The 25114-nt window shown below is 41.0% G+C and overlaps 1 protein-coding gene across 13 annotated transcripts in view; it reads right to left on the bottom strand.

Moving 5' to 3' along the window:
- The window catches only part of Arhgap32 (Rho GTPase activating protein 32), a 260593-nt gene that overhangs the window by 11883 nt on the left and 223596 nt on the right, over positions 1 to 25114 (bottom strand). For all 13 annotated transcript variants that reach the window (XM_063265405.1, XM_017595999.3, NM_001427098.1 and 10 more), the window contains 8 exons: positions 11722 to 11871; positions 5610 to 5712; positions 4751 to 4895; positions 4287 to 4369; positions 3814 to 3921; positions 3394 to 3539; positions 2444 to 2639; positions 848 to 993 (listed from right to left, as the gene is read on the bottom strand). In XM_063265405.1, the coding sequence (XP_063121475.1) occupies positions 848 to 993; positions 2444 to 2639; positions 3394 to 3539; positions 3814 to 3921; positions 4287 to 4369; positions 4751 to 4895; positions 5610 to 5712; positions 11722 to 11871 (1077 nt within the window). The remainder of the gene's footprint in view (positions 1 to 847; positions 994 to 2443; positions 2640 to 3393; positions 3540 to 3813; positions 3922 to 4286; positions 4370 to 4750; positions 4896 to 5609; positions 5713 to 11721; positions 11872 to 25114) is intronic.

The following is a 25114-nucleotide window of genomic DNA, read 5'->3' as shown; positions in this document are numbered from 1 at the left end:
AGAAATACAGTTAGTAGTCCTGATTATTACCCTACTCCCATACGAACTGACAATGCTAGCCATAGATGCTAGACACAGAATTCTACTTCGGCTGTAACTACATACTTGAAGTCATTTTCTCATACAGATGGCTCTCTGGTTAGACTCTGAAGGCAGGGCACTACCGTAATTTTCTTTCTGCAGAGCCAACAAATCAAAATATCTAACGTGTGGGTAATACATGATTGCAAACAGAATGATGGGGATGAGCTGAACATGACTTCTAAGGGTACCTAAGAGAAAAGCGCCACTAGTTTTTCTAGATTAAGAAAATGTTTGTATCAAAGCACAAGTTTTAAAAATTACTTTAAAAGGTAATTTGCTCAACGGTAATGATCTGTCTGATAGAACACAGTACTCCATCAGTAAGTCATGCAGGAGAATGTCGCTGGTGAAAGAGTTATAAACTTGAAAAGTACGCTGAAATACAGACTTGTCAGTTTTAAGTGTGTAAAACTAAAGATCAAAACAAGTACGTAACCAGTGGTATTTGCTTATTACCAGCACTGTACAAATTACGTTACACAAGCGATGACACAAATGCACTGTGTGTGTGTGTGTGTGTGTGTGTGTGTGTGTGTGTGTGTGTGTGTGTGACATCTATACAGTTTTCCTCAGCTCTGAGTTCTTCTCTATGTAACTGATACTATCTTTAGGGAGCTGGGGGCAATCACACATGCAGACAACCCACCTGGGCCACACAACTACGCACGTTTTACAGCGAGCTGTGTCAGGATCACACAGGACAGTGGAGGGTGTCGAACCCCCAGGCAGTCTGCTACCCAGGACAGGGTGGCTCGGCGCTCACCTTTCAGAGCCATGGCTTTCATCTCCGAGGGCTCGCTCTCGTTTCGCTGCAATTTGCGTTTGGAGACAGAAGAGGACTTCCCCAGATTGAAAAAGGAACGCCAGCTGCCAACCGGAGATTTTTTCATCTTATTCTGAGGCCTCTTCCTATGAAAGCAAAAGGCCGTTTATCAGTACTAATATAGCCAAGGCTCTGTCTTTTCCTACAGAACGGGAAATGAACAAACTGTAGAAAGGAAGGAACAGGCTTGAGAGGCACAGGGGGTCGGCAGGCAAACCTCCTCCTTCCATGCCGTGCACGGTGCAGTGCGGTTCTGCAAGGCGCGGAAGCTAATGTGCGAGCAACGTGAGCTGCAGCTTCAAGGCCACATGCTCCTCAGGCTGAGAAAAGGGTGCAGAGAAGATGTTGATAATGAGCCTCCATAGACAAGACAGAACGGAAAAACTGAGGCGAGGGGAGGGTAAGGACAGAAGGGAGGCTAAGAATCAGCATGTGCGCTAACATAGTTAGAATGTCCTTTAAAATCAGATGACCGCATGGGAGGCTGATGAAATGAAGACCTGAGAAGTTCAACTAATTTCCTTAGTAACTGTGAAAGTAAGGAAATGAGGATTCCACAGAACCCAAGCCTGCCTACATCTTAACGTCTACTTTTTGAATCTCTACTTAAAGCCATCTGTTTTTAGTAAAATGGGGGCTAAAATACGAAAGCAAGGAGCTGAGGATCAACTCGGAAATGGAAAGGAAAAACATGTACTAACTTCCGGCTTTCTAGCCACAGAAAGAAAAAGAAGATAGAGGAACACCCAAAAGTGAAAAAAGGAAACTCCTGAGGTTTTATTAGTGTAATAACATCTAGGAAAACAAGACCCTTGCGTTCATGAGCACAACCAGAGGGCAGCAGAAACAGCTAAACTAACTTGTCTTCCTACAGACCTAGTAAGGGAGTCACACCCTGAATTTCCTCAGAGAAGCAGTGAGGGTAGGAGCTGGAAGGGACACCGGCAGGACACACTGCAGCGTTCTTCATATTGCTTAAGTCCCTGAAACCCAGTGACAACCAAACACTGTACAGTGAGACAGAAGCCTCGTGCAAGTGTGTGTGGGTCACACTCATGGCTTCTCTGGGATGCATGACAACTTCTGCACTCATCGGAACTACACAGGAGGCTCCAGCTCCTGACCAGGGCCTGGGCTGGGGTGGGAGGGTCTGCATGTCTCACAGTCACCGGTGATTCTGTTGCTGGTCAGGAACCAGTGTCAGAAGTCACTAAGCATTCACTACTTTCTGAATAAGCTATTTCAGCACCAGTTATTTCTAAATCACATTTCTCAAAGAGAAAAGCCAGCCCCATGCAATGAATGTGTATCATTTATATTAGCAATCGTCCTTGTACAACTTACCTTCTAAAATTACACTGTTACAAAGTTTTGCGAGAATAATTTTTGTTGGTCCTTAAAAGGGTTCCATGTCTATATTCGATTAAGCATTTTTTCTACGACTGCCCCAATTTTAATAAAATAGTAAATTTTAATGCAATCCACTATTTATAGGCATGAAAGCGTATTTTAAAAACGGGACTTAGTGTATGTTACCTTTCAAGTGGGAACTCAATGATGGTGTGAAACTTCCCTTGAAGTGCAGCAGGCCCTTCTCCTACTTCGATGTACTTATTTTCGGTCACAATAGGAGAATTGACCTGAGCCTGCGTTCTTGCCTGGGCTTCCTCCAATGTCAGCAACTTGGTAGATGGAGAAGAGACCAGCAGGGACTTGGGCCTTGTCAGAGAAGCTTCAGAAGGAAAAGGAATGATGTCAGGGTTGCATGTGTTGAGTCTGTCCATCCACCTTTACTTTCTAGTTAGTGATGGTGTTTCAACTTTTCTTCACGGCTTTTCAATAATAATCACGGTGGTATATATTTAATGAGAGACAGAAAGTGACATCCCGGAGCACAATGGAATTCTGTAATAATCTAATTTAGCTTCTTAAACGGCACCAGATAAAGGCGATCACTCAGACATTTTTAGTTTTAGAAGGACGTTTTTCTCCTTCCACTCTATCTCATAGCTTTAGATATACTAATAATGGAGGCAAGATTTTTTTTAATTTTTAAAATCCTTTTTATGATTTTTTTGTGCATGGGTTTCTGCCTGTGTCTGTGCTGTTCTTGTATGCATTCCCATGGAAGCAGGAAGGAGGTGTTGCTTCTCCTAGAATTGGAGTTGCGGACGGTTGTAAGCCATCACGTGGATACAGGAACTAGAACTTGAGCACTCTGGAAGAGAAGCTCTTCTGCAAAGCATCTCTCCAGCCCTAAGGCACGATATCGTTAATGTGTAATAAACTTATACCAAAGCAGTCTGATACGTGGTAGTCACTGTACAGACACACAGAGTCACTGTCAGTTGATTGAGATTGTAACAGACTTGACCTAGGTGTCTCCCATCCCTGTCACATAGTATCAGGTAAAACAATAATTACAAAGTTCTCCATTCCTTTAGGAACCTCTTCCTGGTGACAAGGAAAAGTCATCTGAGCCATACCTGCCCCTTCCTGCATGACAGCGCTGATTTTGCCACTGAAGAGCACGTCCACATGATTGAGGATGAATTCAACAACCACGGACTGAATTCTCACTTCCATGAAGGCCGCTGTCCCACTGAAGCAAGCCGACTCTATCTGCTTGGATCTGTTGGGTGGGAACAGTACCATCAGAAGTGTGAAAGGCGACCTCCTAACGCACAATTCTTTAGCACAGAAGTTACAAAGACACCCACAGAAGAAATGGGACTTTTCCAGCCCCTTAGCATCTGCCTAGGTAGCTGCTTTAGGAAGATGTTAGTACAATAATAGTTTGTTTTACTTTTTAAATTTTTTTTGTTGATAAACAATGATGCAAGGCGTTCTTTTTAATTCAAGAAAATGCATTTTTTTTTAAAGTTCATAAATCAAATACAAATTACCTCAGCAGGTTTGGTGCCCACACGATGGCAAGGTTTTTTGCATGCATATTTGTGATGGAGCAATAGTCTGCTAGAAGAGACAGGTGTCTCATCAGGAACTCCAGGGTTCTGGAAAGTAAATAAAACGTGCTAACTGAGACAGACACGATACAGCAGTGTGGGGCTCACTGACTTTCCTGCACGTTCCTGACTTTCTGACAGCAAAATAGATACTCTGTCTCAGTCTCTCTGTCTCTCTCTGTCTCTCTCTCTCACACACACACACACACACACACACACACACACACACACACACGCAATTTATCAGTCATCTAAACATTTCTGGAACCCTAACTACACAGAGATTAAAACCAATAAAAGATAGTGACCAAAACACAGTACTATGCATTCTATTATTAGAAACGATCACATATGAGCCACGACGATCCAGCTGCCTCTGGCAGCTACTATCCAATTGCTAAGTCCTGACTTACCTGTAGTGTGGTGGGGGGAGTTGCTGGATGACGTCATGGATTTTTATCAACCGTTCTTCATCTGTTGCTGCAGAGACAGCATCCTGTAACAGACACAACCCGCCACAGCAGTAAGCTCTACTAGTCAAGCAGGAATTCCTGACAGGCAATCTCACTCAGGCAAAGTGTAGCATGGAGAAGGCACGTGGTTCCCACACACCATGGCGCTCACTCGCCACTGTTAAAAAGCATGTTGGTATTCAATGCCATCCATGCCGAGTTAGCGGCCCAAAGCCAGAAATAAAAGAACAACAATTTGAAAACTTCAAAGACCCAGATCGCTTAACTGCTGCTGTCGGTTCAGGAAATCTTTTGTCAGCACGGAACTCATTCTCACATGAAATTAAACCAAAGCACATCATGAATACAAACACAGCAAAACTCCACAGAGGCCCCGAGAGGATCCATCCCACCCCAGTACTCACAGAGAACTTCTCGTACAGCTGGTAGGTGAGCAGAGGGTTCGGGAGTTCTCGGAAGTACAGCTTACAGAGGGAGCCCACAGAATGGATGTCTTGAACATAGGGTTCCTTCGTCAGGTCGGGGACATGCTCAGAATCAAATTCATGACTAGCCGAGACAGAACGAGAGACAATGACTTCAGTGAAGAGAAGGAAATATGCACCACAGAACAGAAAGCAAAATGCCCCCCTCGCTTCAGAGCTGCCGTTTCCTTCGAATTATTACATATAACAGTGCAATGTTACCTTGTTATATGTTAGTAACATATAATTAACATATATGTAATTAATATTTGGACTTTAACAAGTGAAAGGCTATCTTTTGTCAGATATCCATGTGGAATTAAGGACAGGACTTCAATATTAAAACAGGAAACTCTCTAGCCCTGAAGGTTTGCTACCTTCACTTCAGTGACTTTCTATTTTCTTCAAATTGTTATATTTCATAGATTACTTTTTCACTTCCGCACACTTGCCAACGCACGTGCATGCGGATCAGAACAAAATTTGGGAGTGTGCTCTCTCCTCCCACTGTGTGGGCTCCAGGTTGGAACTCAGGTCACAGGGCTTGGCTGAGCCATCTCCTTGGCCGTCTTCCAACATTTCAAAGAGGTAAAATACTACTGAAGTACTGAGGAAGCCAGCAAGGGGACTCTACAGACAATGGATTGTCATTTGTGGGGAGAATGACATGGCTATTCTTTCCTAGTTTTATCACAGCCATGTTACTGATAACCATGGTTATCATAGTTGCTGGATTTGAAATAAGTTTAATGTGCTACGTTGAATAAGAATAGAAAAGAAAAGTGCTATAGCGTTTTACCGAAGTCTCTGGATATTGGAGGCAACGCCAGAGAGACGATATATCCCATCCACGATGCCATACCTCTCGATGAACGCTGTGCAGCTTTGGAGAACCTGGGGCACTAAAGAGAGTTTTAAAGACAGATGCGTGTTGCTATTCAGTGTAATTGAAGTGATGCTAAAAACATCTTAGTGTTTACAAGCAAAATTAAATTCACAAATCAATCTGCTATTTAAAAAAAAAAAGAGGATCTGTTTATCTAACTTGTATCGACACCTGGCAGCTTCTAGCCTGCTCTGTATATACACCATTTACACCCTCTTCGACCACAGACTCATTTCGATCATGTGTTTAACCCCATACTACCACAAACCAAAATAAACAAGCTGCAGCTCACTCAGTGTTATCCACAGCAAGTGATTTTACAAAGTGCTTGTCCCAACAACGTAATTACAAGTGCTGTAACACTTTCCTCCTAACCAAGTTTCCTTGACCTCTCGGTCAATGCAAAGGAATAGCTATTTCAGGCATGTGGGCTATAATAAAAGTTTGAAACTATGTGATGAACTCCGTAACCATTTAAATCTTACAGTGGCCAAGGCTTAGCAGTCTTCATTTTGTACTGCAGATTGAACAGCACACGGGCTTTTTAACTGGCTCTTTGTCAGTGTCAGTTAAAATCCCTGACAAGCAATGCTTGGGAAGGCGTTACTTGGTCTGTAAAGAGATACTATACTAGGGGAGAAACACCCAGAAATGAAGCAGGTTAGATCGCTAGTGAGACAGGCCTAGTTACTGAATTCAACTCACAGCATGTGTTACCACATCATTTCTTACTGTAATGGTTAGAAACCTTGCTTATCCTGCCTTTGGCTGGAGTTAAGCAGTCCACCCTTCACATTCTATCAGATATCATAGTTTACACTTAAAACCTGAAGGTCTTTGTGATTAGAAATCAAAAGGCAGTGGTAAATAGCACTGAGTACACTGTACATCAAAGACTAGTCCTCGCAGTGTAGACATTTCACTGAGTACACTGCATATCAAAGACTAGTCCTCGCAGTGTAGACATTTCAAAACTTAACTTCTTACTTGCCTGTTAGATTTTTTTGCTTCCTTCCTTCTTTCTTTCTTTCCCTCCTTCCCTCCCTCCCTCCTTCCTCCGTGTGTTCTCCCACATGCGCACGCACAGCACACCATATGGTGTATGTAGAGGTCACAGGGAAGCTTGAGAGGGAATTGGTTCTTTCTTTCCACTATGTGGATTCTGGATCATACCCAGGTCATCAGGCCTTATGGCAAGTGTCTTTACTTGGTAAGCCATCTCAGAAGCCTAACACATACACTCATTTAATTCTCAAAGAAACCCGATGGGCAGTCCTAGTATTACCCCCATTTTATAGCGAAGAGACCACATCTTCAGACGGCAGGTTCATGCAGAGGCACGGAGGGACAGTAATGGGAAATAGATTCTAATGCAAGAAGTCCAGGTGCAGAGTCGACGTTTTAAATCGGTGCCAGGAGTGTATAAGGCCCTTTAACATTTATACTCACTACTTCTTCCTGTTCTGCAATCTAGAGCAAATGAAACCTCGCCCTTTAATACGACGTCCATTCTACAACTCTCTCCCTAACCAGCCTCACCGTGTAGCACTCTATGCTTTATCCCCAAGAACTACATAGAATTTGCATCTAAGGGTCCACACTTGTGCTTCTCACACTGGGCAGGAGAAGACAGGGACCTGGGCCTTAAGAGCTGGCCAGTTTCCGTGCGAGACCTTAAAGTCATTTGTAGCCATGACTGTAAACTTCTGGTGTCTTGCCTTTGTCCTCCAAGGACTGGGACTGCAGGTGTGCAGCACCTTGATTTCCAACGTACTGGAGATGAAACCTAGGCCTGCTGGGTGGGCACCCTACCAGCTGGGTTCCATCTCCTACACCTCTGTATCTCCTACTCTACACTGCCAGCCCTGACAGCTTTGTTCTATATGAAATGTAATTCTATGCATTTCCTACAAAGTCCTCACTATTTTTTAATTAAAAATTTCATTTCAAACTTTTGAGGAAATCCTATTTTAAATACGTAAAGAAATAAGACAAGCTTTCAGGAAAAACAACGAAACCCAAAAGTCTTAGATACCTGAAAATTCCACCTGGCCAGATTTTACAATCGGAGAACTTATCAACAGTGTGGTAAAACCTTTTATTTGTCAAAATGAAATGCTATCTTGGCAGCTGTCTTCTCTAATGAGGTAGAAAGGGAGGGAGAGAGGGAGAGAAGGAAAGACAACACTTGTAAGATTAGAGTGAAACTTGCTCAACTGCTGCTGGAAGCTCAGACATGATGGAACAGTGGTGGAGTCTCTTGCTAATCGTTAATGATTAATCATTATGAATTATTAATTATTAATGATTGCACCAGAGCAAGGCTGGAAGATGGTAAGAGACATAAAAACAAGAAAATACCTTGACTCTACAGTTAAGGATGTAGAAATAAATGAGAAATCAGTATAATAGTTGCACTGAAAATTGTGTTAGCAGATTTTAAACTGCCAGCCTTATAAATACCTGTAAGTTTTAGTGAGCTCACATTTTGTGAGACTGGGAGGGCTTACGCTCTGTCAAACCCTGGCACTAGGGACAACAGAGTGAAACATTAACAGAAGACAGGTTTGTCAGGCTCCTGGGTGGTTTCTTACACCACCACGTAAGAGAAGCAGGTCAGCTTTGTCACTCACTCCAACAGGGAGGTGCTGAACCAGGAGAAAGTGTAACAGGATTGCCTCTGTGAGTCTGATCACTCACTGGAGCACAATGCAGACAGTGAGTCACTTAGCAATATATTGTTGTAATACGGGCCTCTCTCTCAGAAAAAAGTGCCAGAAATGCACATATTTAGGCCAAAGACCCTACAGCCACGTTCTGTTTAAAGACAGGGAGATATGCTCCGATATATTTAGATTTGACTGTACCAACATTAGAATGTGTAATACATGCCTTACAATGTGGCCACCCTGTGTCTGGGTTGTAGTCTTGCCCGCTGCTCCGAGGGCATAAACCTGAGCAGTACGGTACCATTCTGAATACTGTGGTTAATCACACCCAGACAGGTAAATATCTGTATCTGTAAACACATCTGTATCTATGCACAGCAAGTGTAGAGAAAAGTACATGTGTTATGAGCAGGGCCCTCAGGACCGGAAGCTGTACTGAGGGAGTGAGTCAGCCTGGGCTCAGGACAGTGCTGGGCACCTCTGTGTCTGGAGAATTGTTGCACCGGCTGCACTAAACTCATAAAAACATTTTCTTAGTAAATTAATCTTAGCTACTATATTATTTTTGTTTTATAAGTTTCTATTTTGACTCTTGCGGTCACAGCTAAAACTACAATGTACTATCATTCTCTTCAAACTCTCAAAGTTTTTTGTCTACTTTTTTGATTACTTTATATTTTAAACTGTCTTTTCGGAAATAAAGACATAAGCACGTTAGCCCGGTTTAACTCTGGGTCGGGATCTCCAGTATCACAGCCCCCACTCCCCATCCTGCCCCTCTGGAAGTGGATGGTGCTCCATCAAGAACATCCTCTGACTGAGCGTTGCCCTCACCCACACCTCAGGTTAAGGCGTTTGCCAGCTCCACGTCAGCCATGCTGACTTTTACAACTTCCCCACCCTTGGTAAACCTTCTGAAGCAGAAGGACTTCTCACATTCTCCTTTTGTACACCATTTCTAACATGCTTTGGTGAGATCCAAGCAAGGCTCTGGTAGCTGAGGTCTTCAACGACAAAACGCTACCAGTATGAGCACGTGTCAGCAATCATACTCCAGTCATCTCCCCAGCCCCAGGCTGTCAGTGTCTGTTAGTCTCCTTGTCCCTAATAATGCAGAGCTCCCTATTTAAAGTTTATTTATTCTCTCGGAATTTCTTTCTTTCCTGTCCCTATAGTTTACTTTGATCATACTCTCCTCACTTTCCTTCTCCTGTTAAATCCCTTCTCTGCAACCATTCTACTCGTGTGTGTGTGTGTGTGTGTGTGTGTGTGTGTGTGTGTGTGTGTGCGCGTGTGGTCCGCTGCACTTAATCAGGGTTGTCTACATGAGCATGAATGGGAGTTGTACCAGTGTATATACCACTAAGTGGCAGGAACCCTCTCTCTGAGAAAATGCCTATGGTTCCCCAGGGAGGGATGGGCCTTAAAGAATAATTGCTAATATTGCTAATGCAATCTTTCATAGACAGACGCTGCTGTTGTGAATTCATGGGTGTAACAGCCAGCATGGACGGTTTCACAGCCCTCTTTCTGCCTCCTAGCCAGTGATGGCCCTGGGCCTTGGAGGTGGTTATGCAGATGTGTATTTAGAGTTGAGCGTCCCACAGTTCTCAGCGCTTGGACCAGTTCTGAATCTCTTTGGAGGCAGAAGCCTCGCAGCTCACATCACTTCATTCTCCTCTGCACCACCAGAGCTGACAGAATGTATGCCCGGCAGAGGGAACGACCATCACGAATGCCTTCTACCTGCAGCTCTTAAAAACTGTTAATACTGTTTCCAGACCAAACAACGCAGTCTCTTCCTGACAACATTAATGGCGGCTTTTGTACACTGGGAGGCCATAATGAAAAACACAAAGTGAGATTAGATCAAATGAAGGAGAAAATAATCTGGCGGAGAGACAGGAAATACAAGGTGCACGTGAGCTTTTGCCATCCCAGTAACTTTCAAATAGAAGTAACGTACTCTACAATAACCAAAAAGTGTAGAAATGCCATCATAATGGATCATTTTCTGTGATGAAAATATGCTTATACAGTACAGCTAGTATATAATGGAGTAATATTATTATTCATTAAAGTCAGTTGTCAGAAATTATGTTCATGGCCAAGCCTGCTAGGTTACACCTGCAATCCTGGTGTGCAGGAACAAAGGCAGGAGGATCTTCGAGGCCATGCTGGACTAGATAGGAAGCTGTAGGCCAGCCGGGGCTCATGGGGAGACTGTCTCAAATCTGGTGGATACTGGATCTATCATTGTGATGCTATAGACTATACTTTTGTACAGCCATCAGCACCAACATTATCATTCATAAATAAATAAATAAATAAATAAATAAATAAATAAATAAATAAATAAATACAGACAGACAGACAGACAGACAGAAGTGCTGGCAGAGACTTCCGTTTGGGAGACAGTGATCCTGGAGACTAAACTCAGGGCCCGAGACCTGCAGTCTGTGCTAACTCTTCTGAAGCTGACGATCTCACTAGGTGACAGGAAACTTTCAGCTGCAATGCAATCGTACTGGACTACTGTCATATACACAGTCCATCACAGCCCAATACAGCATTGTTCGGCACACGACCACAGTGCGTGCTGTTGTTAATTTAGTTAGTCTACAGGAAAACAGAGTAAATGTAAGGAAAATCAATTATGCACAATACACAGATACATCTGATCTCCTCTCAGGTTGTACATAAAATATCAGAATTTTTCTCCTCTGTGATTGTTTCAGCTGCTTTAGAATTGAAAAATGTACATTTAATTCTTTTAGACTTTAAGATAGTCTGTATGTATAAAATATATATTCATGGTATGACTGTAGATATATACTGTGTACATAATATAAAGTCTCAAATCTTAAAAAGGTTCGACACACTTAGCAAATGAGACAGAATTAATCTAGACACTAAAGAACACATTTCTGAAATTTCAGTCAACAAGACTTTGAACTCCTTTCCTTCCCCTAACCATTCGTCCAACCACCAGATTCCGGATTCTGAATTTAAGGAGAAAGGGATGTAAAGTTCAGTTATAAAGTCTAGGCAGTTGGTTTCAGTATTGTACAGTCTCACCTGTCACCCTCCCCCTAGAGAACTAGAAATGGATGTTTTAGGACATGAACAGGGACGGTGTAAGGAAACCCAGAGCGACCGCGTCCTACAGACGGACGTGCCGGCTCTTCCTGCGAGTCTGCAGCACCGCTGGCAGGACACACCCTGAGACTCTGCTCCACCCAGAACCGAGCTGAGTCAACCACAGCACACACCATTTACCACATGCGCCTGGTGGAAGAAAACCCGTACAAACCTGCAAGGATCCACTACCATAAGCTCAGAGAGTTTATGTTTACCTTCAAACCCAGAGTTCAGAAGGTGCTCCCCCAGGTCACAACCAAACACTCTCTCTTTCAAGATGCCCCGCTGCTTTAGCTTCTGCTTTGTTGGGCGAGACTTCATGAATGTTCGCAAGAAGGTAATGAGTTTGCCGTGCTTTTTAGACACTAGAAGACAGAAATAAACAAACCGATTAGTGGTGGCAAGGGTTATATTCCAGTTAGCACAAAAAGAAACCAACCTGGACAGTCAGGCTTCAAGATGACCTACTATAAACGTACGTTGTAACTGCGGGCAGCGAGATTTATAGACGTTGGTGCACTTTGTTCTTCCTGGCCTGGGCTATTTAATGAGATTGGGAGCAGCCATGCATGCTGTACTCTCTGATCTTCAAATCAAGCCGGCCTGGAGGGGCCAGCTGTCATCTCAGAGCACACGAGAAGGAACAGAGTTTGGATCCAGTGAACTGCTTTGAAGATCTTTACAGTGAGAAAGGCCTGCAGGAGTGGTAGAGAGCAGGCTGTACCACCAGGCTATCCTCGGCCTTAATTCTGTACACTGAGATGGGTCTCACCAAAGCATGGTCAGCTTTGAACTTGTTCCGTAGCCTAAATGGGCCTTGAACTTACGTACGATCTTCTTGCCATAATTTTCCAACTAGCTGAGATAGATAGGCCTGCACTAACAGGCATGACTAAATATTTTTTATTAGTGAGAAATTTTCACACCGTTTCTAATTCGCAGGGTACAATGGAGAAACCACTTTGCTTCCTCTTTTACCAAGAGGAGTGCTCTATGATGGCATAAAGAATTGCCTAAGTTCATCAACTTAAATTCTTTGAAGAGCAAGGCAAGCGATAAGGAAACTAATATTTGGAGAAAATATTTCCATCTATTAATACATCAGAAAGTCAACAGTGAATGAACTGAAAACAAGAAAATCCCTAGAATAGTGAGTGGTGTTTGCTAAGAAATGCAGCCTGCAGGGAGAGTTACTCAACACACTGCAAATACCAGAGGCTCAGAGATCAGCTGCAGACTGAAGAATCTTTCCCAAGGCCTTTCCCCTACTCTGTATACACGATTACTCAAGCCTGATTCTTGTTACTACAGATTATTCAGCAAATCCCGGTCTATTATATTCTGAACAGATGAGGACTACGGAGGAACTCTGTGTACCTAGGGCCACTCAGAGCCCAAATGAAACACTCTAGAGCAGGTCCATTGGTCCATCTCACGGGAAGCACTGTTTGCAGATGGTAGCATCTTTCCCACAGACTACAAATATCCTGGCTGAGCTTTCATGAGACTTGAGTCTTCCTTTGCTTTGCCCAGGAAAAGTTCTGGGCAATCTGCAGCAAGTCTAAATTCTATACTGCAAAGGTTCAGTGGAAGAATCTGCATCACTAAGTGTTTAAAATCTACTTAGAAGCCAGTCATGACATACATACCTTTAATTCTAGCACTCAGGAGGCAAAGGCAGGTGGACTAATGTCTCTGAGGCCACCCTGCTCTGTATGGTGAGTTCTAGACCAGCCAGTGTCACACAGTGAGCCTTGACTCAAAACAAGTTATTTTTTTACCTAGAACCATCGGTATAACCTTGGTGCTCCCTTTAATGTGTCTAAGCCTGCAGAAATTACAAACCTTCTTATCTCAAGTTCTTTGCTGGAAAATTAAATGGCATGCTCTTAATTTCACCAATACGTGGTAAGACGTTTACAGTATATTTGGTTAACCTCAGAGTCTGTGACATAAGCTGCAATAATAAATAAGCTAGTGTGAGTTTATTTCCCCCAGCTGCTCTTAACTTGACTAATGAATTTATAGTTGCTACTGTGTTTACATGTCATGCATGGATGTATTTATAGTTACTACTGTGTTTACATGTCATGCATGGATGTATTTATAGTTACTACTGTGTTTACATGTCATGCATGGATGTATTTATAGTTACTACTGTGTTTACATGTCATGCATGGAAGATAGAGGACCACTTGTGGGGTCAGTTCCCTCCTTAAGGCAGGCTCTCTCTTATTATTTTTGCCATATTTTGTATTCAGGATAGTCCATGAGATTCCAGATGATTCTCTAGTCACTGTCTATGTATTCCAGGTTCCAGACATGCACCACAACACCCGGCTTTTAAAAAAAAGCAAAAACAAAAACACTATTTATGTAAATTAGGGTTGACAAGCTTGTGAGGCAAGTTCTTTTACCACTGAGCCATGAGGTTAGCTCCGATATTAGATGAGGATACTGAGGAACAAGAGGAAAACTCAACATGCTGGGATTAAATAATTAGAATTCAAAACCGAGCCATCTGATAATACTCATGCTCTGAGCACCTGTATGGTACTACCTTAGCAAAGACGGCAGAGGTAGGCCACGTGAGGCCTCGTTACCAGACAGGCATGGGAAACGGTAAGGTTCAATGAGCTCAAACCCCAGGAATTTTCCTGGCCTACCCCCCACAAAAGGCATTTAATCCTGGGTTCACCCTGAGTAAGGTGTATAACCACATCTATCAGCAAATAAATTTTGGACAAGCAAGGATCTTCTCTTCATCAAGGATTGCCTTAGGGGAGGCCTTCGCCTTAAAGAGCCATGCCTAAATCTCCCTCCCAGAGAAGGCCTCCTCTCTTCCAGCCCCAACATACTCTGCAGGCACTCACTCTGAATCAGACCAAGTTCTGCCCCCAACCCAGGCCCTGCCTTCCCCCTTCCTGCCTGGCACAGGGACGCCCTGACCGGAAGTGTGGACCCAGGAGCCCCGTTCCTGACTCCCAGCAATATGCTGGCAGTGCCTGGGTACAGAGGGGACTGGGAACCACAACATCTCTGTTTTCCCTCCCAGACTGTGGACCAGCCATTGTGGACTTTGCCTGTGCCCCAGGTACCCCAGAGAAGTAGCAGGGTGCAGTCAGCAAACAAAGAGATGCTGGATTCTTTTTTTTTTTTTAAATGGCTAAAAAGGAAATAGGTAGGATAAAGTAAGAGTGCAAAGTAACTCCATCAGACAGGAGGGTCAGGGAGATCTACCCTCAAGGAATATCTATCAAACGGAGACGGAAGCTGTGAGAGCTAGTGGGGTACAGGTATGTAATGTGGTTACAAATGACAGACCATAACAGAGAGTAGGGGCTTTATGCCGTGGGAACTCACTGACTAACTCAGCCGATTTAAAACAGGTTATGATGTTAAAACACAAACAAACAAACAAACAAACAAACAAAAAATCACCCAGTGTGTATACGACAAAGCCAAAAGTGGGCCAGTAAGGACTTGGGCAAATAAATTAGTTTATACTTGCATGGAGCTTTGGTTTTTCCTTTTCTCTTGTTTTTTCTTTTTTGTTTGTTTGTTTGTTTGTTTGTATACAGGGTATCTATCACTAGGCAGCCCTGGCTGGCCTGAAACTCGATGTGTAGACTATGCTAACCTTGGACTCAGAAATTCACCTGCCTCTGCCTCCCAAGTGCTGGAAAGTATGCACCTCAATGCCCAGCCTATTTTTTATTTTTTAAAAGATTATCTACTGAGAACTGTTTAAGCTACTAGATATATTGAGTTTGAAAAGACATATCGGTTTGTCATAAAAACAATGAGTAATGTATCTATCTTTCCAAACACTTAAACTCACACACATATGCATGAAAAATGTATATAGCTAGTCCTTTGTAAGACTTATTTTATTGTGCATATTTGTACATGTTGAACTAAGCTCAATAGTAGAAAAGGGCAAATCACTCTTTCTTTCTTCTTAGAAACATCATACCTAGAGTCATTGATGGGAATTAATTACACACTGAATACCACAACTACTTAATGCAGATAGGATGAATTTACACTTGTGGTCCTTTAACAAAACTCTCAGTTACAATAAACCCCATCGTTCAGAGTACAGTCTTTATTCAACTGGCCTTTCAGGGCACTGGGCTGTTTTCACCCTGTTCTTGGGGTGTCGATGTGGCTTTCTTTCCCGGTTAGGATGAAGAATATGCATATTTATTTTTTTCTAAACAGTGATACAAGGCCTAATCGACTAAAGGTGCAATAAAGCACAAAATTAAGACATCAGAAGACGTCAGTAGTGATTCAAGGCCCCATCTTCACTTGAGGGTGTAGAGAAATAGTGTCAGTATATGTACGAGTCCTCCTTGCCACCTCACTGTTGCTATCTTTTCAGAACCATTACTGATATATCACAAAATGACATCCAGTCCTGGGAGTGGGAGTAGGAGGGGGGTGGCAGGTTTCCTTCTTGAGATTCACATCCTGAGACATATAATCACATTGGATTAGAAAGTAGTTAAACTAATAAGAATGTTCAAATTAATTACACTCAAATTCAATGCTCTAGCAACAATTCCAAATTGTTCACTTATGTTAGTATTCTTCACTTCCACTTTCTTCCCATTTTTTTTTACATAATTATAATGGTCAAAAGGAACTCACTTTGAATATAAGAAATCTACCCACCCCTCCCCAATGTTACCAGTTACTCTCTTGAAAGGCAAAGATAAGCTCTCAACTCTATTGAAATATTGCTGCTGAAGAAGGTAAAGTCTGCCTGTAAGTGGTTAAGTGCTGACAAACCCATTCCTAGAGGGGCCCAGCAACAGTAAAGCAATCGAAGGGAGCCTGCAAGGGTCAAGGTCCACAAACAAGCTAGATTACAGACAATAAAACAATAAAATGTGTAAGAAGCATAAAGTGATACCACTAAAACCAATCACATTTTATATCCGAATTTCCTACTCCAGAATTAAAAATGCAACATAGGTCACAATACTAAATTTTTTCATATTATTTGGCCACAATAGATTTTCTTTCTGCAATCTTTTAATAAACCGGGCAAACCTACCAGACCTGTCTTCCTGTAGTTTCAAGCTTTAGCAGTGTGACTTAGTCTTCTTGCCAAGGCAAATCTTTACGATAGCAATTACCAGTTTATAGGGAGATGCTAAAGACAGCCATCTCTGTAGAGCTAGGGGAACCCTGACATGGAGGTGGGACACCGAGGTCTTTAATTACATAGCCAAACCATCTCAGAGCTGACTTGAGTTCTCATACCTCACCTAGAGTCTCTAAAATCAGTTCTCACGTATCTTTCAGACCAACAAAACAAGTCTGGGCTTGGCGTAATTTCTGAGTGTGCAATATAGGAGCTGGCTTGTATCTAGAAAATATCCTCGCCATTAAGTTTATTTGAACATTCATTCTTTGTAACATTTACAACAAATTCAGATAGTTGAGCAGGCAAAACAAAAGGCTGGTGGGGGAGATGTTTTTGGTACACACACTCTGCAGAGACCGCCCTGATTAACGTGAAGAGGTAATGAACTTATAAATGTAAATAGCTTGTGATGCTTAAAATCCAGAGGTATTTCACACGCTGTGTTCCGGTTCCTACCCATTACTTGCTCTCAAACACAGATCAGATTACATTCTCAGTAGAAACTCAACAGTGGGGAGGAGAAGCATGGGAAACCTCGACAGGATACTTAGGCTGTCTTAGAACAGCCGCTTTATAACAAGGACTCTAAGTCTCGACTGTGTACTTTAAACATCTTCTGTTACATAAATATAAGAAGATTTTGATTCGTTTTTGTAATTTTTAAAGTTTGCTTTTATTAAGTATAGCAATATATATACACGCCATAGTAAGAATTTTATCTAGACCATGACTAAACTGCCTTGGTAGGCTAATATAAAACTGTTTTTCGAAAGAAAACCTAAAAAATAAAACTTTAAGGCCTGCCCTCCGGTGTGATCAACCTACCAGAGTCACGCTATGAAAGCTGACTCTCCCTCTCCCAGCAGCTATCAAGTCCCAACAGTGCCTTGGGCAGGGGTGGGCTCTCACACCTTCCAACTGTGCTCCAAGCGAGCTTGTCTGGCTTAAGTTTGTACAGACCTTGGATATACTGTTAGAGGTGCTGTGAGATCATACGCTGCACTGCCCTGGTGTGTCTAGAAAACACTTCCCTTGAAGTTACCCACCAACTTTGGCCCTTACACATTTTCTGCCTCCTCTTCTATAATCCTCAAGCGTTGTTAGGGAGGAATACATTTGTCCATTTAGGGGGAGTTCTTTAACTAATGCATGTGATGTTTTCAGCAACAGGGTCTTGCCATCAAGTGTTGGAAGGCAGCCAAGAGCACTGGCAATAGCTTGTTATGCTTGGGAGGAGGTAATCCACAGGACCCCTTCAGCCAAAAATTCAAAAAGTAACCCTTTCTAGAACTGGGGTCTTTATTCACTACCATGTGGGGTCAAGTTGGACACTGTTCCCACATTGCAGGGAAACTCCATTCAAACTCTTATGGTTGGGCAACATGAATGGTAATCACTGGGGTGAAGAAGAGACAGAAGGAGGGGGTGGGAGGAAGAGCAAACAATTCTTTCTCTTCTTCCTCCTCCCCCCATCTAGTCTTTCCCCTCCTACTCTTCACCCCTGCCCTCCTGCCTCCAAGTTGAGTTGATCGGAGAGGGTGGATATGGGAGGAGTTTAGAGAAAAGAGAGTGGATATAATCAAAATACTCAGTGAGTTAATACATCACTACTTTCTAAATCTTTTATAAGAAAGGCTTATTTTGTTCCGCTAGTTTTAAGCTCAACTTTGTTTAACGGGCTAATCTTTGCTTAGCTTTTTACTACACCTTCAAAGACCAGCTTCAGAACAAACTAGAAAACATGACCAAAAGAAATGGCTCTGTGGTGTGAAGGAAGGTGTTGGAGTCAGGAGCTAGTGAACTGACAGGAAGCTTTTTTAGAACCAACTGTGGATACTTTGAGAATCTACACCTAACTTTGATTACATTGTATAGGAGAGTTAAACAGTGGTTCTCAGCCTGTGGGTTGCAGCAACACCTTCAGGGGCTGAACAGCCCTTACACAGGGGTCATCTAAGACCTTGAACACAGACATTTAACCTACAATTTATAAGAGTAGCAAAACTGCAGCTATGAAATACCAACAAAAGTAATGTTATGGTTGGGGTCACCACAACCTGAGGAGCTGTATTAAAGGGTCTGAGCATTAGGGAGGTTGAGAATCACTAAATTAAACTGAGCGATATGAATACTCATGTATCCATGACCTAGGTTTTCCAAGCTTAGCACTTTGCCACATTACTTGCTGCACACATTTTTCCCATTTTAAATTAGGAAATAAGAACTATTGACTGCTGGAGTAGTTGGCTTTCCTTAATCCTATTTTCTCTACACAGAAAAGCTTTATCTCAAATTTCATATTTTTCATCTTCACCAGTGTTTGGTACTCAAGCTAGTTGTGCATAAAGTCACAAACAATTCAGATAAGCATGTTGTATGCTCAGAAGTTTAGGAGTGAAATCATGATATCAAACTTTCTATATCATTTTGTATTTTGTGATTTATCCCTGATGCCTACGGTTCAGTATATTAATTACTGTATCAAGCTTCCCTTTTATGTATATGCAACCATTTCTTCTTACAGTATCCTACTATCAGCTAGAATTTTTATTAGTTTTCATTAACATTGCACTAAACTACATAGTAAGAGCTTCCCTGGTACAGTGAGAGGCTTCCTCTGGCACACATGCTCAGAATCATTGTTCTGCAAAGTATGCTGCTGCTGCTGTCCAACCTTACCTAGAGTTTATCAGTGGGGACTCCAGAATGGCAGTCCCCAGCACGTACCACTACTGCACTTCCATACAGGATGTAGATGCCCACTCCTCATTTCTATGGCCTATTCTGTTTCTTTCTTTCATCAATCTCACAAATACCATACTGTACTTGACTTTAACATGCACTCTTGTGACTGCTAGTTTAGTAAGCATTTGGCTTTACTAGTGACTCAGAGTCCTCTTTAGTGAAGTAACTTATTTTTGCTTGATTGCATTTTTTCTTACTGGTAGGTATTAATTCTTTTATAACCTGAAAACAAATGTCAGTTGAATATATCACATAAAAATCTTTACCATATCTAAGCTTGTTTCTTATAGGACAAATTAAAGCATGTTTTTAGGTATAACGCCAATACTGTAGGCATTTTTTTTTATCCCAAGTCATAAGCATACTGTACGATTTCCCACAAAAAAAACTCAGCACTTTACATTTTACAGTTCTCATATGTATTATCAATTATTCTATTACCTTGAGCCAAATACTCCTGTGTCTACTCATTTGTAAAGCTATTTCTGTTTTGTAAAAAAGATGCACAGCGACTTCTGGGAGTTCACTTGCCATCAGTATTAATTTTTTCTAATAATTAATAAAGATAAGTCACTTTACTTATTCTTAACTCTTCAAAACTGCCCTGTGTCTGTAGTTCTATACTCTTTTATAGGCATCCTAGAATCATCTTGTCAGAGTGAAAACCTTTGGAAATATCATTGAATCTGCTCCCAATGATAGCTTATTTTGGAGAAAAGTAAACTACTTGAATTATAATGGTGAGTCTCCTCAGATTTGAACTAACTTTTTCTCCCTTTACTAAGGGCCCTTCAACTACTTTTCCCTTGAAGGTCTTACATAGTTTCTGTTGGAGCTAGTATCAGAAATGTTACAGTTTTTCATTGCTATTCTAAATGGTATCTTTTTTCTAAACTACATACATCCTCTACCAATCTCATGTAGAAAACTAACATAGTTAGTAATAAGGTTTCTAAAGTTCCAAACCTGCCTCTGTGCTAGCTCTGTGTATAAACTAACACTAATTCTTTGTCTATAAAACATTAACAAAAGTAACTATGTAACAGGATTTTTGTCACAAATGAACAATGTATAAGTCTGAAGTACTTATTGCTGGGCAGAAAACTTAACATACATTATCTCTTATTCAACAACCATGCTGACCCTATAATTTCTTAAAGATTCATTTATTTTCTTATTTATGTATATGTGTGTGTGCCTCTATGTGTTTCAGTTCTTGTGGAGGCCAGATGAGGAACCCAGTTCTCCCTAGAACTGGAGAAGGAAGTGGCTTTGAGCTGACCAATGCAGATGCACAGAAGCAAAGTCAGGTCTCCTTCAAGAGCCGGACTCTTAACTGCTGAGCCAACGCTCTAGCCCAGCTTCTGTTACTGCAATCATTTGACTGTAGTCTCTTCTAGACTGACAGACACATAATCTGGACTTGATGCTTCCATTCCCGTCCTCTCCTTTGTTTCTGTCCAATTTAACCGAATCTCTAAAAAAACAGTTTATCTTAAATACGAGAGAGAGAAAGAAGGGTAAAATAACAGTAAGGCTGTCTGAAAGCCAGGAGTCACACTACCAAGTATCTACCTAAAACAACAACCGACCAAACACACGAACGAAAGAACAAACAAACACAATACCTGCAAGTCTGTTTATAAATACACATAACACAGTTTAAATGAAACTCCCTCATCTGCCAATGTTCCCTCCAAAGGCCAACGACAATAATGATGTAGTTACATTATAATCAGAGAAAGTTAAAGAAATGGTGTTCTTACATGGTTACCTTGCTCCTGGTTTTAATCTGGCTGTTTCCTACATTTCACCATTAAGAATAACTTTGGGACTTTGAGTAGAAACCATGAATGTGAAGAACTTCCCTACTCCTAATTGATAAAGAGTATAAAATAAACGTGTGATCACCTTTACCATTTGATTTGCTATATCTACCGAGATGATTTTTAATTGTCTTGGTTTTTTTTACTTTAAAATTATTGAAGTGGTGAATTAAATTCAAAACCCCTTTGAGAGCTTTGTGTGACTCCATATCCTTTGCAGGTAAAGAGACTACATGAAGGAGACTCAAAATGTTTTTTTAACCACACAACAACAGAGGTTCAGGATTTAACAACTGAAGCTGGAAGCCATAGAAAGTCTTTCTGGGGAATTCGAATAAATATTATAAGTGAACCTTTGTAAGATAACCATTAGGACTGGTGTTTTTGGTTTGTTTGGTTTTTGGGGGGTTTTTTGTTTTGTTTTGTTTTGTTTTTTAGCATAAAAAAGGAGACACACAGAAGGATTTTAGAGTGACAGCCTAAACAAGAACTTTTAAATATGAGGTTGCTGATGTATTAAATGACAGTAAAGAAACAAGAAGGATTTTCATATATAGTCTTAAATAGCTTAAGGGATACAGGCAAGAGCTGTGAAAATTAACTCACTTTTTGCATGTATCGATGTATAATCTTAAAGGACCTTTGGAAACCAAAAGTGACCATTTTGAGTAAGATCAGCACTTAATGTGGTGAGGAAATATTGATACAAATGAACTTCCTTCTTCAAATAAATGGACTGGAAAATTATGTGTAAGTCACTTAAATAGTAGCTCTACAAATCTCTAATAGACACTTCTAGATGGTTGGACAAGATTCTAATCTATGACTCAAGTATTAAGGGAACTCAACTAAAACAGCTTCTAGTAACTGAAATATAGAATTTTAAAAATATATTTATTTCTCATACTATTGAAAACATTTCATATCAAGTTCTAAGGATGGATAATGATGTGACAGACTCCTTTCTGTCACTGAATCCCTTACTTCTTAAACAAGTACGAGTTTGCGAGGGTCTTCGGAGGGGATCTTACCCTATTCCTGCCTGAGTTCCTGAGATAGAATTACAGGGGCAGTTTCACTCTGCAGAGCACAGTAAAGGTGTTCCTTGCAGATCCAACACCAAATTAGGGTTTTACTAAGGAATAACCAAGACATTCTATTCCCACAAGACATTCTATCCCGACTCTACTCCTATGTCTATAAACATTCTGGTCTACCCTTTCTCTGATACTTTGTACAACTATGTCCCTGGTCCTGTAAGACAATATGAAGGAAAAGAAATTCTTAATCAGTTTATAATTATAGAACAACGAACATTCATGGAATGCTTGCCATGGGTCAGGACCTCAGAGATATTATTAATGAGTTTAATTTCAGTTTTTATTAGCATTGCATTCTAAATGAGTTACATAGATCTAACCACTATTACACTCTTAGAAGTTTATATTCAGACAAATATTAACCAGAATGATTACTTTCCCATTATGTTGAGGGTTATGAGAACACTGGCATGAATGCCTTTCCTCTTTTCTACCTATCCAGCAATATATCATTAATATAACCTAGCACCCATATTTCAGGTTTCTTCAGTTTCTTTGGTACTATCCTCTATCTACATAATTGGCACTCAGTTAAAACGCTAGTCTTCCTATTTTTATATTTTAAAATATATTCTTGAGCCGATAACCTAGGATTTTAAAGCTTTTATAGGTTTTTCAATAACAAGAAATTCAGTCTGAAGTCTCTTATCTAAAATGTGTGGTATCATAAATGATTTAGATTTCTGATATTTTCAGATTCAGACATATATGTCTATCTACTTAAATATAAGTTTCGATATATATGTATATTTTTTCATGTATTCATGGAAAAGAAAAGGAGAGGGGAGCAAACCTAAACAAGAAATTCATGTATGTTCCACGTGTGCCTTATATTCAGCCTGTGGACAATTTTATATAATGTTATAGTATGTCCCCATTTTGACTGACTTGTCACAGGAGGTCTGGTATAGAATTTTTGCTGTGGCATCATTTTGATGCACTGTTGTTTTTAGAGTTCTAAAGCACTTCAGACTAGGGACTTCCAACCCATGGTCTGACGAAAGTGAGCCCTTTGTTGGCTAGGCTAGTGAAAAAGTACTGGGCCAAGAATATGAAGATATGTTTTTGGTGATTATTTTTGCTAGATTACAATCAATCGGTGTAAGATCTTAGTTTAATGGTATAATAAAATGTTTCACTAGGCAGCAATAAAAGTAACCTCCAAATATAAAATTCTGTGAAAACACAAATGTCAAACAGCGTATTAAAAAAAAACAAAAACAAAAAAACAAGCCTCAAGTCTATGAGAAATACTTATGTTTTAAATAATTTGTCAGGAACATTATCTAAAACTTAATTAGAAAACTCTGTTTTAAAGGGGAGAGGGCTTCCTAAATCATCTTGAAAAAGGATAGTATAAGATTTAATATTAAAAAGATAGTATTAAGGCTGTAGCTGAATGCCTAGTAGTATTGAGTTTAGTTCTTTATAAATTATTTTGTTCCATGATGCTTAAAATCAGAGGGAGGAACCTTTATATAACTAACTTATATAACATACATTACTTTCTAGAACCTAGGCATGAAGTTGATTATGTTGTACATGACAACCTCACTGACTATTTTGGTTTATTTGTTTCCAAGTTTTTAGAAAAGCATAACATGCCATTCATTTGGCGATTTTTGTGCGCCAACTCCGTCTACATTATAAAGATTAACTTTGGGCCTAGGTTTTAGGAAGAAGGCTAGTGAAAACAGAGAATGGTAAGTTTTACCTACAAAATTCTGGGCTTCTGCAGGGTGATATTCAAAAGTCAAAATCCTTAATGTCTTGTGCGGGAACCCCGAGGTTGGCTTCTATTTTTGAAATCAGGAATAAAACAGTTGTTCGGCTTTGGGCCTCATGCCCTTATTCCCCAAACATGAACCCGAAAGCTCTGAGGAAGCCGAGCTTCGGCTTTTAGCAATGCTCTTGATGTTATCGTGAAACAAGAGAGCACAGAATGGTTTGGGGATCTTTTGGGTTTTTTGTCTATGCATGATTAACAATTCTGGGAGACAGAAAACCCATGATTCTGTAACTGCCTCAGGTGACAGCTCCAAGAGGCTGCCCCGGAGAAAGTATCTGGAGCCTGCACAGTTCTCACAGTGATGTCTGACATTCCAACCTCAGAGGGAGGAAACCAGGTATCCCAGGAATGCCTGTCAGGTCCTGCATGATGGATTTAAAATGGCACGCTGGCAGTAATAACTCCCTGACAGTTATATAATAGGCTTTGGTTTGCTGGTGAGGGAGATGAGGAGCCATTTCACAGCCACTGCTGACCTGAAAGCAAACCAGTGATACTCAGGGCTCTGGAAAGTAGGCTTGCAGTGATTTTTCTAAAGAGTGTCCTTCAGTGATCGAAGAAAGATCAGCTGACATGGAAAACTGAGCAGAGAACAGACAATGGCTTCTCTACACACAGCACAAGGCACTGTATGGCATGCTTAACATACATGGATATTTACATATGACTGTGTCTGCAAATGACACCAAAAAAGCAGCAGTCCGCTCTCCCTGACCAGAGGATATAAAACACACAGCTCCAACACGGAGCTTTTAAAAACCATCTTCCCTGGGAAAATGTCGTAACATTAGATAAGCTCATGCTACCTACACTGCTTATTTGATTTTCCAGGGAGCTATGACTCCTATTAGAAATATCACAGAGGCTCGAATCTAGATTCTCTGACTTTAGGTTGATATAAATGAGCTGGCAGATTTTTTTTTCCCAGCTCACAGACGCTTGTTTTTATTTTTAAATTTCAATCACAAACTAAAATATATCTGAGTGGTT

Source organism: Rattus norvegicus, chromosome 8, assembly GCF_036323735.1.
Source record: "Rattus norvegicus strain BN/NHsdMcwi chromosome 8, GRCr8, whole genome shotgun sequence".
NCBI classification, from domain to species: domain Eukaryota; kingdom Metazoa; phylum Chordata; class Mammalia; order Rodentia; family Muridae; genus Rattus; species Rattus norvegicus.
The sequence above is the reverse complement of the archived record's forward strand: the minus strand, read 5'-3'. Positions and strand labels throughout refer to the sequence as shown.